Genomic DNA, 13709 nt, shown 5'->3' with positions numbered 1-13709 from the left:
TGTTTTAACATAAAAACAACCATTTCTGTAAAGTCAGCACTTTCTTGAGGAGAAAGCAAAACAATTGCTTGACATGGTTTTAAGAATGTCTTTTGAATGACACATTAGTTTAGGTAACAGGAATGAGAAAAATGCAACCATGTTGTGCTTAAAAACCTACTAAAAAAAAAAAGTTCCTTCAGATGGACCATTATCCATTTTGAAATGTTAACTATGTGTGTTATTAGAAATATTGTAGAAAAAATGATTAAAAGACAAAAAGGGGGGGAAAAAAGAGTTAATTTTGAAAAGGATTCAACAAGCATATGGCACCCATTCGGTAGAATGTCTTACAAACAAAAGAAACATATAGGAGGTGTGTCAGAAAAGTTCCAGGACTGGTGTCGCAAAAGAGCGCAGCGTCTCTTTGTAGACGTGCTGGTTGATCGTCTGAAGGGGAAAACTTGTGGTTTTTAGTTTGGATTTGAAATATATCTTTTGTGACACCAGTCCAGGAACCTTTCTGACACACCTCGTATATACAGGGAAAACAAATACAGTGCAAAATGAACTTCAACTACTGATCTGGATTGAATTAAGATGTTTTGAGTTCACTATTTTAACTTGAGGGACAGAGACACAGTTCTGATGACGGCTTCATTCTCACTTCAATTATATTCTGCATATTTTTCAAAAGAAAAAAAAAGATAGCATGCTCTAATTCCAAGTTGCACTGTTCTTTAAAAAAAAAAAGAAAACTATGGAATGATGATTTTGTCGAGATACATATAGCAGTGAGGAGGGATCATGTGTAATACACACAAAAGTCTTTACTTTGCATGATGTAGATTTTTAAAAGCAGTCATTGTACTTGTTGAATAAGCTGTGGATGCATGTCTACAAGCACATATTAAAGTCTGGAATCTGATTGATTCACCAAAGCATTTTCTAACCTCCTATCACTGCATTCATTTACTTTTCTGTTTGCAACATGCATGACTAAGTGGAGCCTACGACACTCCCCTGCCTGCAGACAGCGGTCTGTGGGTGGGATGATGACTGGGAGGCGCCTGCCCTCTCATTTACCCCCTGCTTCCTCCACACCTCTTTGTTTACACCTCCAGGCCGGTCAAGTCCAGGCAGAAGAGCAGCAGCTCTTCCCCTCCCAACAACAACAATGTCTGCCCTGCTGCTAACTTTTGCCCTGCTGTTCACACTTTCTCGCGCCTCGGACACGGTGCCTCCTGCCCAGCTCGGGCCGCCGTCGCTCGGCTTTAGCTCGTCGGTCCGCTCGGTGTGCAAACCCATCCCCAGCACCCTGTCTCTGTGCCACGGCATCGGCTACAGGCGCATGTGGATCCCCAACTTGCTCGGCCACGACTCCCTGAGAGAGGCCCAGCAGCAGTCGGCGGCCTGGCTGCCCCTCATCTCCAAACTGTGCCACCGGGACACCAAGAAGTTCCTGTGCTCGCTGTTCGCCCCGGTGTGTCTGCCGGAGCTCAGCGGGCCGCTCAGCCCCTGCAGGAGCCTGTGCGAGGCGGTGCGGGACGGCTGCGTGCCCGTAATGAGCGCCTTCGGATTCCCCTGGCCCAAGATGTTCAACTGTAGCCGGTTCCCCCGCGGAACCGAGCTGTGCATCCCGGCCACCGGAGAGCAGGAGGAGCGCACGGCGGAGGAGGTCAGACACGAGGAGGCGCTGAAAGGTCAGTGGACGGATCTGGTTCTGTCAGACAGGAGAGGATACAGAACAGCTTTAACATTTAATCCATAGTTTACCTAATCACCGATAGACTTTCCTCAACTTCTGTAGCTACTTTAGTGCAGTTTTAACTCGATTTAATAGGAAAAAAGTGACACATAATATGGCACAGCCAGCCTCCAGATGAAGGCGTTACATAAAGACCACAAGCTCCTGAGACACAATGAAAGACTGTTGGTTTGTGGCTCACCTACAAATGGGATTTTTAAATTCATTTCAATTTGATTTATATAGCACCCACACAATTCATCCTAAATCACTGCCACATACAGTGCACAAGTGAATAAACAATTAAAACCTTTTGAATCAGCATTTAAAAAATGTGCCCAGCAAACTGAAAAGAGATCCCAATTAGATTTTTTATTTTTTTTTTTAACCACAAGTTTAGTTTTGGTCATGAGGGAAGATTTTCTGAAATCCAGTGAATTGAGGTGGAATGACCCTTGTGCTTTTCTTTTCTAATCTTAGTTTAGCTTACTTGTGTTATTTCAGTAATGTAACATATGTATATCTAGTTTTTTTTTTTTTTTACTAGGCACTACTTATGCAATTTTACATTTTGTCTGTGCGATATCTGGCAAAGTAATTTCCTGTGAGATTAATAAAGTTTTATGTTCAGTTGTGATGTAATATTCTGGAGACAAACCCAAATATTCCTTTAGAGCAGCTCCTTGGTGACAGCTAGAACCAGGTTCAGTCGTAAGGGTGAAGGGGAGAGAGGACCAGATAGCAGATAGAAAACAGACAAACAATGCATAAGAGAAAAAAAAATGGGGAGGTTGGTGAGGCCACTGACTGCAAATCAGAGTCATGTAGCTCTAAAGCCAGAGATACCTGCAGAGAGGATGAAATAAAAAACATACAAAAGAAAAGGCACAAAGTGAGTGATATGTAATGGTAGCATCTAATGTGTGGGAGTGTAGGAGAGAAGAGAAGAGATGCAGCAGCCTATTGCAGCATAACTAAAGCCAGCTTTCAGTATTAACTTTATCTAAAAGGAAGGTTTGAAGCCTAATCTTGAAATAGAAAAGGGTCTGCCCTGGAACCTGAATTGAGATAGCTAAATAATCTGTCTCCCACTTTTGCAGACCTTAGGAACCACAAGTAAACATGCAGTTTGAGAGCAAAGTGCTCTGTTGGGGTAATATGGCACCATAAGGTCTTTAAGATAAGACGGAGCTTGGTTATTAGGCATCCTATATGGTTAAAGAAGGATTTTAAATTCTATCCTGGATTTTACATTGAGCCATTGAGATGAGAAGCTAATATGGGAGAAATGCAGTCTCTCTTGCCGATTTCTGTCAGAACTGTGGCTGAAGCATTTTGGATCATTTTGGTTTCTCAGAGAGTTACTAGGCCATCCTGATGTGAAGGAACTACAATGGTCCAGCCGAGAAGTAACACATGTTCCTGATTTTGACGATAATTAACTAATAAGCATTCTCTTGTTGAAGGCTTAAATAGGTAAAACTACCAACAAAAAAGTTAATTAAATAACACAAATTTGTGATAATTCTTCTTATTTCCTACTTTCGCTTTAATCTGTAACACCTTCAAGTTGTACTGTGACCACTGCAATGGGAATCGCTGGGCTAAACTGTATTTAAAGTAGTTAAAATAGTACTAAGAAGTATGTTGGATGCTTCTGTTTACACTTTGTTCCATTAATATTTATCTAATGCTGTCAAATGTAATAATATAACACTAACAGGAGCCATTGTTCTGCAGAATGAGTGCTTTTGCTCATTATACCTTTGTACTTCTAATTTTGAATGCAGGACTCTTTACATTGCTACAATTATATTCTGCTGAAGAAAAATGTCTGAATACTTCTTTCACCACTGGTATTATCTTTGCATGCATATTTTAGTATAATGCATGAAATCGAGTACAACAAAGCCAGATATTTTTCACTCTCTCCTACTGATGTCAGGATCAGCCTCAACAGTTTATCATCAGTATACGGCATAAGGGATCGTGACATGTGTAATTCATGTAACTTTTCAAAATAGTTTCCTTATTGTTTTTTTTGTGTTTTATTATTTCTTCTAATTTCATTTCTAAAACCATTTTATGTGTTTTCTAGTACCTCTCTGGCCTGTTTTTGTGCTGTAACCACAGAATTTCCCTCCTGGAGGTCAATTAAATTTAATTCTATCCAGTCTCACCTTTTTTATGCTTTGATCCTGGTGTTTGCATTTTTCCAGGAAAGTTTTCCATCCTCACTGCAGACAATCGCAGTCATCTCATTATTTCTGTTTTCCATCCCCCAGGGAGTGTTATCTGCGATGCCTGCAGTCTGGCTGCTGAAGGAGAAACTGACATTCAGGAGAACTTCTGCCAAAGTCCTTATGGTGAGAACAAGCTGGTGGAGACACAAACACATCCTTCTCTACTTTGAGGAATGTAGCAGAATGCTGCATGATCTTTATAAAAAAAAAAACAAGATTCTTGCTAAAAAAACAGGCCACAGAACAGATTATCTCCTCATAAAGCGACAGAGGTTGTTTTACGATGTGTCCAAAGCGACACCTGTTGAATGGTATAATCTCTGTCTCTGTCGCAGCATTTAAGATGCGTCTGGGCAGCGTGTCAACAGTGGGAGGTGACCGTCAGCTGGTGCCGACAGCCCGCAGCCGCATCCTGAGGTGGGCAGGGGGAGGTGCGGAGAGGGCAGAGGAGGTTGGAGGCGCAATGGCCCACAGCGCTCTGTGGCTGCAGGAAGGAGGTACTTGTACTTGTCCTGGTTTGGACTCTGCAGAGACAAACAAAGACGGAGGGACAGTGGAGGAACAGGTCGACAGGAGACTGGCAAAAGAAGGAGGAAAGGTGGGCAACGGGGGCCAGGGTGGATGGTACCTTGCCCTGGCTCAGGCTGACGAGGGAAGACTGGTGCTGACTCGACTGGTGAGGTGGAGCAGAGGGGACAAGGAGCTGAAGAAGTTCATCAGAGTGCTCCTTAAACAGCCGTGTCCAGAGCTATAAACAGCAGAGCTATCATCAACCACTGCAGGTTCGTCCTGTGGATGCAACACTTTTACAGGATATATAAAATCGAAAGTAGTAAATAAGTCAGGAATTACCTGCTGAATAAACAACAGTTAATAGTTCCTAAATAGCAGCAAATAAGTCACCAGAATGTGGATACAAACTGGGAAATGTTACACAATCGATAACCAAACAAAGCTTCCTTAAACATATAATTTTGTGTATCACTAATTCCCCTTTTCCAGTAAAACAGAACATAATTTTATTGCACCGACAAGCAAACGTTTTTTAGTTTGTTGGTTTTTTACAGAGAATGGATTCATGAATGACCAAAGACTTGCTGTAATCACCAATTATGCCTTAATTCTGGGAATATCAAGCAGCGAGTGATCCTGAGGCATTGTTCCAAAAGTCACTACCACACAGGGCATGCAGTGTAGTTACAGCTGGGGCAGTATTTGTATATTTTTGTGTACATACAAGAGACAAAATGTAACCCATTAATCCAGTTATTCACTGAATTAAAGAGTGACTCGTTAAGATCACTGGGGTGTATGTTTTACATGTAAGGTTTTTTTTTTCTTATACTACCTATCATATCAAAGTATGTTATTACTTTCACACACATTAAGGCTGCAGCATGAATATAATGGACTTTTTTTTTTTTTGCTATTATTTGATGTTTTTCTTTCACAGCAGCTAAACTCTCAAAGATGTCGTTTAATGAGTGAAAACACTTAATGTGGAATGACATGACGGCAATAAAATACGCTATAATCACAACAGAAGGGAAGCACTGAAGAGGAACAAAGGATGGGATGCATGATGCCATGTACACAATAAATTGTTTCATTTTGGGTTTGGTCTCTATTTTTTTTTTCTTTTTGCATTTTATTGTGTATTTATTTGTATCTAACATGATTCTACTCTTGTTAGTTTTTCATTTAATAAACTTTTATACAAACTTTGTATTGAGTTAGACAGTATTATATAAATTTAGCTGTTCTTTGACTTTTTCTTTATTTTTCCATCAGTGAAAAAAGAAATGTGACCCCATAAAAGCACACAAAGACACACACCTGTTGATGTTAACTTGATATATCAAGTGGCAGTTTCACACTGGCTCTCTCTGTATCACTGTCTGCTCCTTTTTCACAGTGTTCATCCTGTTTTGAATATCTGAACATGATAAAATCTGCATGTCTCGTCAAAAACGACATAAACTGATGTACATCAGTTGTAGTGTTGATTATGCCGCTGTCTTTGTCTAATAATGTGGAATAATTACAGGACACTGTCATGCACGTGATACATAAATTATTCATACTGTGGCGTCTCTGACCTCCTCTTAAACACACACTCTACTCTCTCTTCGTATTTCTGCACCTGCCTCTGCTCAAGTGTCGCTTTTCAACTTCCAGCGCTTCTGCTCTGCTTTTAAGAAAACAGGTGAGTTTGCTTTGTTTTTCATGGGACAGTGAGAGAGATTTTTATTGTGACGCAAACATTGGTTGTAGCATCTGTTGAGTGTGTTGCAGAAAGCCTCCAAGTAACTGGAGACACCACAAAGTTACCTGAGGCAGTAGAAACCTCTAGAGAGGCACACCATCCAGTACTAGCCGAAAGCATGGAGGCTAGTTTCTATATAGAAGTCAGCTTACATAATTAAAAACAATGAGAGCAGTCATTTCAAGAAGAGTTTAATCAACACAATATTTTGTATGTTGAGATAAAGACTGTTTTCCTATAATGTGGCATAATTATCAGTAGTATTCTGTCACAATTCTGAATATTTCTTCTTCTTTCATTGCAATAATTATAGATCTTATGGCAATTGTGAGTGACTTATCTGTAGTTTTGAAGCAGTCACATATGGCTTTGGTTACTCATGTTATGCAAGTATATAAAAGTTAGATTTATCCTTTTAGGTAGACAGAAAAAAAATACTTTTAAATAGAGTCCAACTGGATTTTTGGGGTTGATGTGGACTTTAGACAGTAAGAAATTTTGATATGAAAATCCATCCATCCATTATCTATACACCGCTTAATCCTCACTAGAGAGAGTGTGTGTGAAGGCAGGAGACACCCTGGACAGGTTGCCAGTCTATCACAGGGCCACACTTATGGACAGACAACCAAGCACACTCACATTCACACCTATGGACAATTTAGAATCACCAATTAACCTCAACATGTTTTTGGACTTTGTGGGAGGAAGCCGGAGAACCCGGAGAGAACATGCAAACTCCACACAGAAAGATCCCAGGTGTCCTAACCAGGATGCTAATCGGGGATCTTCTAGTTGCGAGGTGACGGTGTTAACCACCGAGCCACCGTGCAGCCCTGATAAGAATATGTCAGCCGATATTGTTTACATATAGAGTTACATTGAAAAGGGAAAATGATAGGGTCATTGTTTATTAACTTCCCAGCAACATAATTCACAGGCTAGGTAGCAACTGACCTCGAAGACAAAGCTGTGATATGTAGATACACACTCTGCCACATGTGCTGCAGACAGAGCTGGGGGAGTTGTAAACAATAGAGTCTGAGCAGCTCTGCAGGGAAACTACGTGATGGCACTGTTCCTAACTAACCCAAGCATCTTTGTCTGTATTATGCTTTAAAAAGAACTTTTCATATCAGTGTATGCTGGACAATATATAAGCTGATGTTACTGTGATAATCCATTGTTGCCTGATGACATAGCCAACTGATAAATCAGTAAATTTGTGGACTGTGGTGTTCTTTTCTCTCATTTTGTGTTGCCTTCTTAGCAGATGTCAGTTGAAAAAGACAAAAGCATATTTTTAAACAAGATTTATTTAGTATTTTACTCTACAGAGCAACACAGTTTAAGAATAAATGTTGTATAAAGTGCAGTAATTTAGCGATCTTGGATAACAAGCGTAAAAGCAGAAAGCAGAAGCTCAGAAATCCTGCAGTAAACATCTGGTACGTTATTCATGTAACGATTCATTTAAAAGTGCACAAGAGGACATGGCATTCACTTTGTTAACACATAAATACGTATGCATGGCAACTCTACTTGTGTGTGTGTTTCTCTCCATTATATCAAGGATGGTGTCCCCTGCTATTGCTTTGGCCTTCCTCCCCCTCCTGCTGACAGTGATCATCAAGTACCGTTACTACTTTGTGCTGTTGTACCGGGCAGTTCTGGTCAGGACATGGAAGGACTGTGTTACTGGTTTGACTCGAGAGGAGCGGGCTTATCAGTATGTCCTGACTCACGCCACCCCTGGAGACCCTGACAGCATCCTGGATGCCTTTGATGTCTGGTGCAGCAAAGTGGAGTTCATCAGCAACATTGGGCCTAAAAAAGGTGAAGATATTTTATTGAGAATGTTTTTTTTAAATTAAATATATTATATATTAGAAAAATGACACTAAAGTCTAAATCCTTAGAGAAATGCTGCAGATATATGTATGTCTTGTGTGTGTCTGGTTCCTCTGTGTTTTAGGGAAGATCTTGGATCGGCTGCTGATGGAGCAGAGACCTCTGACAGTGTTGGAGCTGGGTGCCCACTGTGGCTACAGTACCGTACGGATCGCCCGGAGTCTGCCGCTGGGAGCCAGGCTCTACAGCATCGAGATGGACCAGAGGAATGCTGCCATTGCGGAGAAAATCATTCGCTTGGCAGGTTTTGATGATGATACGGTGAGACAACATACTATCTAAGATTTCACTGTATATCCAATGTACTTTATTTATTGTACAACTTGCCCCGCTACATACTGTAACCATCACTGGGAACATTTTTATTTCATGTACTGAAAATCCAACAATTTATACCTCTGAGATGCTTTGTGTTCTTTAGGTAGAGCTCATTGTGAACCCGTCTGATGAGGTGATTCCTTGTCTTCGGTCTGACTACAATCTGGAGAGGCTGGATTTTGTCTTCATGGACCATTGGAAGAAGTGCTATCTCCCTGATCTGCAGGTAACTAGAATAAACCCTTAGAAGGTGCATTCAGCTATGAATTAGAATTCTATCTTATCGTTCATCCTGTCAGAAGTATGACTGGATAAAATGAGCAGTTTGAGGTTCCTGACTTGCTGCCACTGTGTGTTACAGATGCTGGAGGGCTCTGGATTGCTGGGAAAAGGATCTATGGTTTTGGCTGACAACGTGCTGTTTCCTGGAGCTCCTAAGTTCCTCAGATACCTTCGCAAGAGCGGCCTGTATGAATGGAAGATCCACCGGGCCACACTGGAGTATAGCAAGGGTATCAGGGATGGGATGGCTGAGCTGGTGTACCTGGGAATCAAGTAGACCGATATATCACACTCTATATACCTCTCAGGGTTGGCAATGTGTGAAGGTATAGCCCATGTTGAAGTTTTTTTTTTTCAAGGAAAATTGTGATAAAAATTAATTATCCTATGAAAATCATAGCATCTCAGTTTCTGGTTTGTACTACATGTCAATTAAAGGAAATGCAGGAATGTCTTCCAAAATACCTCAGTACCAGCGCCCTCTCCTGGGTGAAAAAAAAGGAGCATTATCAGGAAAAGAAATAGTCATGTACCAGTTTGATAATCCAACGTGCACAATGTTCACCTTTTAATTTTGCTGAGAATCTTTGTTACTTGTCACAATCTTCTGTCAAAAAAGTAATAAACATAAATGTATCTTTAAAAAAAAAATTGCTGGTTTGTTGCAGAAAAATGTATTTTATATTTATAGAACAAATTCATAATAAATTTAACAAAAACTTGGAGAACTGACGTAAAACGTTAATACTGAAAACTGTCATTTAGTAAAGCCGAGCATTGTGGACACCAAAATATCAACCAATTACCAAATTCAAGTGAATTTATCAGTATTAGTCTTTATATTTACTTCATAACAAACAATGAGTCAACATAAATCCAGCTTACACTGCTCACTGCCATGTGACATTTTGTTATTTATTCATCAGAAACCAAAATGTAGAAAAGCAAAAACATGGCCTGATGAAAATAATTTAATACAAACAGTCAAAATCTTCAATAATTTCAGTACAAATAATCAAAGTCTTGGTAAACAATTCTGTAACACAAACATGACAGAATTTAAATAGGGACCGTGTGTGCTGATAATTCTATGAACATTTCTTCATGAGAATGGGCAGCGTATGCTTTGGACATAGGTCAAAAATATTTAAATTTGTTTCACCTAGCGTAACATGATTTTATGACGTCTTTTATGACTGTTTCACCAAAGGTATGACATCTGTAATAAAACATCAGCAACTCACACAGCAGTCCAATGAAACAGAATATATGGTGAAGTATCTATGGGTCCTTTTCATAGGTAACAAATTATTTTGCTGACTGAACTTGTTTGTGCTCAGTCAGCTGCTGTGAAAATCAGCAGCACATGACTGATGATATGACAGGGTTAAAGTTTAAATGAGAGATCACTGGGCCCCAGCTGCCATTGCATTGATGCAAAACAACAGCACTGAGTTTGTCTCCAACTGTTTTTCAACTGGTTGAATGGTTAAATGTACTTACCAGAGTCGTAGGCTGCCACTCAAAACAACACAAAACATGATGTGTACACAGGCGCTGAAGCATACACCTGTGCAGCTACTTTTTCACACCAGCATATAAACGTGTGACAGGCAGCAACACCCACAGCAACGTCCAACAATGTCCAGTGGTCACTAGGCCGACGACTGACTGATTGCAGCTTGAATTAGACAAATGCACTGACCTTCCTCTAAAGTATTCTGTGGTGTTTCAACTATATTTTTGTCCACAGATTGAAGGGGCAGCAGTCATACTTTAGGTAAGGAGCAGATATCCAGGGCCAAAAGGTTTGATGGAGACTAAAATTGTCTTAAATCATCCATTGATCTTGGTCTTGGTCTGGTCCTTCCATATCCACCTGACAGAAGAGAAGAAACATAGAAAGATTAAAGACGATTACTTCTCCATCTGAGGGGAGAAACATAAATAATATTTAATTCAAAGATATTATACTACTGCATTTAATTAGAAAATCTTATATGTTTTCCCCCCATGAAAATAATCATTTCCTGCTTTAGATATACTTTCTTCCTTTAGAAAATGTGAATCTATTAGGTTCTTGCCCCTGTCTTGACTCACACCTCCTCACTTACTGCAGCTCAAGCACACCAGTTCACCCACATTTTTGCTCAAACACTGTAAAAATCTTCTCTGCTAAACAGCGTCAAGTTATAATATTTCAGTTATTTAGCCATACATGTCAGAGCTACAAACAGATTCTGAAAAAGAATACTGACACAGAAAGTCCAGCCCTTAAACATGACAGGATTGTTTTCTTTAGTTTGTTACGTCTGAAACCCCGAAAGTCGGAATATGTGTTTTTGAGACTGTCACAATGTATTTTTAAGGAGGAAGTCCTCAACTATGGTACTGACCACCTGTTTTACTAATGACATTACTTCTAGCATATAAAAACACCAAATCTGAGAACACATGTTAACAAAATAATAAATCAATAAAGTTTTGTGTTTTTTTTTTTATTATTCTAAAATAAAAGACATGATTTAATTATTAATTTGCTCCACTTCCAAACAGAAACAAGCTATAAACGTTGTCCTGGAGAAACTATGCTCCAAAGTATAAATTAAAGCACCTCATTGATCTCGCCGTCATCAGGTGACTCGTTGTAGTCGTTCATCTCATCCATGTCCTGCATGTCTTCCTCATCTTCAGAGTCTTCCTCACTGTCCTCTTCATCCTCGTCATCCTCTTCTTCCTCCTCTTCATAGCCCGCCTGTGCCAAGCAAAAGCAGATTACACAAGATAAATAATAACAACTTTATCATTACACCACTATTAAGACAATCTGAACGCAGGACACCCAGAAGGAAACATTACAACTACTAAGATAAAGCTGAAACAAAAAACTGCAGACACAAACATGTAAAATGCAACATGTTAACATTAACAAATAAAAGAAAAAGAATTAAAGCATGTAACCTTAGTAATCAAGTCACCGTTATTTATATAGCACATTTAAGCCGTGGAGTCAAAGTGCATTCCTGCACAGTAATAAGGCTGGCATTACAAAGGCACCTTACAAGCTTAAATATTTAGGCTGAGACCTAAACTATATATTATGTTCACTTAACTGAGCAATTTAGATATAACAGTTAACGCTCTAAAATATTATATGGCATAACATCTAACTGACCAACTAACATTAACACCCTGCAATATTTCATACTCTAACAAACTATCTGACTAAATAGGATTGATAATTAGGCTTAAGACCCTACAAAATTATACATGGAAAACCCAACGAAATCAAAGATTCCCTATGAGCAAGCATATTGGCTCTCGTGGAGCCAAAACAGCTTCTTTTTAAAAGGAAGAAATTTCTAATAGAACCAGGCTCAGGTAGGGCAGCCATTTGCCTCACCCGGTTGGGGTGAGGGTAAAGGGCAGGGAGAATGAAAAAGCAAAGACAAACAGACAACAAACAAGAGAACACAAACACTGGACAGATTTGTGGGACCACTAGCCGCAGTTCAGATGCAGAAATGGATGAAACTATGGAACCGCTGTGTGTTTCGAGCTGGTACCTCAAAAATAGGTTTCCCAATGGGCATCAGGTTGTTGTCTTTCTCAGCAATGCTCTGCAACTGAAAGCAGCACAGAGAGCACATGTTAAGATACGAACAGGAGGAGTGAGGATGATGACTCGGTGTTGGAGCAGAGGAGTTTACCCAGGTCTGGTGCTGCTGCTCCTGCTGGTGCAGCTCGGTCTCGTCCACACATGGCCGGTCCAGGTTAAACCACAGCGACTCCGTTATCCGGGGGAGCAAAGAGGGGAACAGTGTGGACATGTCTGACACACAGGGACGACAGCAAGCACCGTGTAAATCACAAAGTGTTAAAAAAAAACAAACAAACAAAAAAAACAACACATTTAAACATCAAAATGGACCCTTTAGATATTTGTCTGAGTTACTGTAAGAGAACATACGACACGTTAGCAGCGGAGAGGCTCACCAACTTAACGTAACACATCGTTAACGTACGATACAAAGTCTTTATGTTTTATGACACCACAACGAAACTCTCCCGCCACCTCCGCGAATGTTCTGGGTAAAAATATTTTAACATAATCACTTAATAATAACAATATAATGCATATTATCTCCCAGAGTAAGTACCTGACAATGTCTCGCTCCAGCTTTTTAAAAAAAAATTCAAAACAAATTTGACCGGAAGCTGCCGGTGTTCGTCTATAAAGAGTCCTCTCCGCCAGTGTTGCTCCGAAAAGGTTCCGCTTCGGTAGCGCGAGCGGTATTAATTCCAAAGAAAAGAAGCAAATTCAATTCTGCAGTTTGGCTAAAATGTGTGATAGCAATATAAATAATAACATAAATGATCTATGTGTAGAGTAAAACGAATTACTGGTCTGGCTTCAGGCATAAACACTGATAAATAACTCAATCAACAGCAAGGGACAGCTTTTACCACAGTAAGCAGCAGATATTTTTAAAGCAAACGCAATAGTTTTCTTTTTAGTTTAGATTTTAATTGATTATATTTATTTATTTGTTTGTTTATTTGTTTGTTTACAGGGCACACATAAGGTAGCAGTTGCTGTAGCAAAGTGCTTTCCAGCAGAAAAATAAAATTGGTGTTTTTAATTAACCTTACAAGTTTAAATTTATCACACACTTCAGTGGGTTTGTAATGTCTAGCATTTAAGTTGAATCAGAAAACCACCAACACAGATGCAGCAGTGTCTCATCATAACCACCGCTCTTTTACTCCTTTATTTCACTTATTGTATTCTCAGGTCATGCTGACTTTTCACACTGGGTGTCATCAAGTCTGTGCAGCATGTGTGGGAGAGAGAATGAGCAGGACCTTGAGATAAGGCAAACCTTCCACACAGCAAAATGTCATAAAAAATCTAATGACACACACACACACACACACACACACACACACACACACACACACA

The 13709-nt window shown here is 39.8% G+C and overlaps 3 protein-coding genes across 3 annotated transcripts; 2 read left to right on the top strand and 1 right to left on the bottom strand.

Moving 5' to 3' along the window:
• The first annotated feature begins 797 nt into the window (after window positions 1-797).
• sfrp2l (secreted frizzled-related protein 2 like) lies at window positions 798-5694 on the top strand. The gene is made up of 3 exons (XM_008301454.1): window positions 798-1682; window positions 4012-4092; window positions 4305-5694. The coding sequence occupies exons 1-3, from the start codon at window positions 1157-1159 to the stop codon at window positions 4721-4723; spliced, it is 1026 nt and encodes a 341-aa protein (XP_008299676.1). The 5' UTR covers window positions 798-1156; the 3' UTR covers window positions 4724-5694.
• Window positions 5695-7809: 2115 nt separating this feature from the next.
• Window positions 7810-9023, top strand: tomt (transmembrane O-methyltransferase). The gene is made up of 4 exons (XM_008301689.1): window positions 7810-8071; window positions 8211-8407; window positions 8568-8690; window positions 8826-9023. Exons 1-4 carry the CDS (start codon window positions 7810-7812, stop codon window positions 9021-9023), a joined length of 780 nt encoding a protein of 259 aa, XP_008299911.1.
• Window positions 9024-9286: 263 nt separating this feature from the next.
• Window positions 9287-12977, bottom strand: anapc15 (anaphase promoting complex subunit 15). The gene is made up of 5 exons (XM_008301443.1): window positions 12907-12977; window positions 12457-12578; window positions 12313-12372; window positions 11361-11501; window positions 9287-10625 (listed from the first exon to the last, which is right to left on the bottom strand). The coding sequence occupies exons 2-5, from the start codon at window positions 12574-12576 to the stop codon at window positions 10578-10580; spliced, it is 369 nt and encodes a 122-aa protein (XP_008299665.1). The 5' UTR covers window positions 12577-12578; window positions 12907-12977; the 3' UTR covers window positions 9287-10577.
• Window positions 12978-13709: the final 732 nt, after the last annotated feature.

The sequence above is a fragment of the Stegastes partitus genome, unplaced genomic scaffold, assembly GCF_000690725.1.
Source record: "Stegastes partitus isolate 25-593 unplaced genomic scaffold, Stegastes_partitus-1.0.2 Scaffold35, whole genome shotgun sequence".
NCBI classification, from domain to species: domain Eukaryota; kingdom Metazoa; phylum Chordata; class Actinopteri; family Pomacentridae; genus Stegastes; species Stegastes partitus.
This window is presented reverse-complemented; position numbering and strand designations above follow the sequence as displayed.